Here is a 2,439-nt window from a genome sequence, read left to right as displayed (position 1 = left end):
GCCTTCTTTTTAATTTAGTTTGATGGATTGGGAATCGAAATGTGCATAAGTTTATGCTTTAGAAATAGATATACATACATTGATATTGATTACTTAGATGTTTTTTACTTTCCCTTCTTTTAATTCTCATGTTCTGATCTTGGTTCTTGAAATTCTTCGTTCTTCACTTCTTCTTTTTTCCTTAATCTCTTTTTTTGGTTGTGTTTCTTTCCTTTGTTGCATGTTGTTATCAATTTTGTATCGCTTCATTTACTGTCGTTTTTCCTGCACTAGCACTTCATCCTTGAGGATTCTTTGTTGTTTCTTTCCTGAGGGTTGTATCAGTGAGTTAAAATGAGGAAAACAAAGTAATAAGTCCTTTTTAAAGCCAATCCTCTAACAAAAACAAAGTTTAGAGAGTACTAAAATGAGAGAATATATGAGCTTATCACTAACCAATATTAAGCTTTAGTACAATTATCTGCTTGAATGACATCTTTAGCATTACTCACTCTTTGCTTCTTGTAGAGAAGTTTTGCATTGAATTGAACATACACCAAGTGACTCAATCTTTCCAAGCCAAGTCTATTCCTCTTTTTAGTGCGCACCTACAAGATAATGCGGTTGCCAATTAGATAAAAAAAAAACCAAAAACAATCATATAAAAAAAGTAAAGGTCACTTACCCCTTCGAATGTACTCCAATTTCTTTCACAACCCGATGAACTTGTGGTCAATGAGAGAATCCTAATTGCCATCTTCTTCAAGTTTGGTGTACTATCACCATAGTTACTCCACCACCCAGCTAACATTCATTATGATAAAAAAATACTAATCAATTCCCATTTATGAAAAAAAAAAAATCTAGGAGTTTAGGAGTTAATACTTACTGGGATTGAACTCATTGACACATTTACTTTCATAAGCAAAAATGGATTGTTTTCTTCCAAACATTCCCTCCAATTTCTTATATTTTATCAATTCATCGTCAGACACTATCCCTTGAGTGGACAAATCATCGGGGAAGAACTTCTCCACACAATCGAGAAATGCTTCCATTATAGTTGCATCATCTCCTATATCCACCATATTCTTTGCAAAGTAGTACGTATTAAGCAAGTAACCCACTAAGTGCAAAGAGAAATCAAGTCTTCCTTTGGATTTACTCTCAATTATGTTAATTATCGATTTATAATTCTTTTCAAGTCCACTACATACGTCTTCCTTGATCTCTTTTATCGTTGCTTGACGTTCTCCATACAACCATGGCATAGATGGTATGTCACTATCAACAAGCCGAAGTACTTTCACCAATGGACGAAAAACAAGCAAGCAAAAGTTTATGGACTTCCAAAAGGAGATGCTAACAACTGTTGCATATGCCATTTTTCCCTTCGCACTCTTAGAATGTGAATTCTGGGGTCCATTCTTCTGAAGCAAACATAAGTCTTAATTGCTCTTTTTTCTCCACTAAACTTTGCAAAAAAAGGTAATTGGTAGCAAAGCGTTTCACACCCGGCCGTACTATGTCATGCTTCTTCATCATCTTTCTCATCATGCTTAGGGTTGAGTGATGAGCATATATGAATATGGTTAAGGTCCTTGCCTTATCAATTTCACTCTTGAATCTTGGAAGTTTACCAATTGCCTCAAGCATAAGATTCACTGTATATGCGGCACAAGAAGTCCAAAATAAATTGGGTCTCTTCTTTTCCATCAAACTTGCAGCTACCATGTTATTAGAAGCGTTATCCATCACAACTTGTTCCACCTTTTCCGGCCCTACATCTTCAATGCATTTGTCGACATAGTCAAATATGTAGGTTCCCGTATGGGATGCATCGGAATCCTCCCTTGAGGAAATGAAAGAGATTCTTTCCCTACAATGAACACACAAATTCATAATGCTCCTTCTTTTACGGTCAGTCCAAGCATCAGTCATAATGGAACAACCGGATATGACCCACTCATCTTCATGCTTCTTTAGGGAGTTCTTAACTCTCGCAACCTCCACTTTCAAACATGGACCACCCAAGCGATACCGAATCAGCGTAGGTAGTCCTGGACCAAATTGCCCAATAGCCTCTGTCATTAGCTTGAAACTATCACTTTGAATGGCATTGAAAGCAATACCAATGGCCCATCGTGCTATGTATTGTTGCGTATTGATCACTTTCTTCTTGTCCATCAAGGCAACCAAACTAGCTGGCTTTGTCAACTTTGTAGGATCAGTGTTTGCTTGTGAATTAATCTCCATAAATCTACCCATAGGCCCGTGATCAATTCTTCTCCTCCTTGACCCCATGACTTCCATATCCTCATCCATCTCCGTAGCACCACCGAATATCGAAACTTCATTTCTAAGTTCAGGCTCTTCAATTTGCTTCTCTGTCTTTTTCTTCTTCTTAACATCTAGTGCCTCAACACATGCCTTTATTGCCTCTTTACTGGCCTTATGACA

The 2,439-nt window shown here is 37.1% G+C and overlaps 1 protein-coding gene across 1 annotated transcript; it reads right to left on the bottom strand.

The window, feature by feature from the left end:
• Window positions 1-440: 440 nt before the first annotated feature.
• On the bottom strand, window positions 441-1,364 carry LOC119998523. Its single transcript, XM_038845876.1, has 3 exons — window positions 869-1,364; window positions 665-783; window positions 441-587 (listed from the first exon to the last, which is right to left on the bottom strand). Exons 1-3 carry the CDS (start codon window positions 1,362-1,364, stop codon window positions 441-443), a joined length of 762 nt encoding a protein of 253 aa, XP_038701804.1.
• Between the last annotated feature and the right edge of the window lie 1,075 nt (window positions 1,365-2,439).

The sequence above is a fragment of the Tripterygium wilfordii genome, chromosome 5 (assembly GCF_013401445.1).
Source record: "Tripterygium wilfordii isolate XIE 37 chromosome 5, ASM1340144v1, whole genome shotgun sequence".
Taxonomy (NCBI): domain Eukaryota; kingdom Viridiplantae; phylum Streptophyta; class Magnoliopsida; order Celastrales; family Celastraceae; genus Tripterygium; species Tripterygium wilfordii.
The sequence above is the reverse complement of the archived record's forward strand: the minus strand, read 5'-3'. Positions and strand labels throughout refer to the sequence as shown.

Bases quoted from the DNA above. Each gene is read 5' to 3' on its own strand.
- LOC119998523 (XM_038845876.1), bottom strand. From the start codon at position 1,364: ATGGCATATGCAACAGTTGTTAGCATCTCCTTTTGGAAGTCCATAAAC. The intron at 784-868 runs GTAAGTATTAAC...AATGAATGTTAG, and splicing joins TGTCAATGAGTTCAATCCCA to CTGGGTGGTGGAGTAACTAT. The intron at 588-664 runs GTAAGTGACCTT...ATTATCTTGTAG, and splicing joins ATTGGAGTACATTCGAAGGG to GTGCGCACTAAAAAGAGGAA.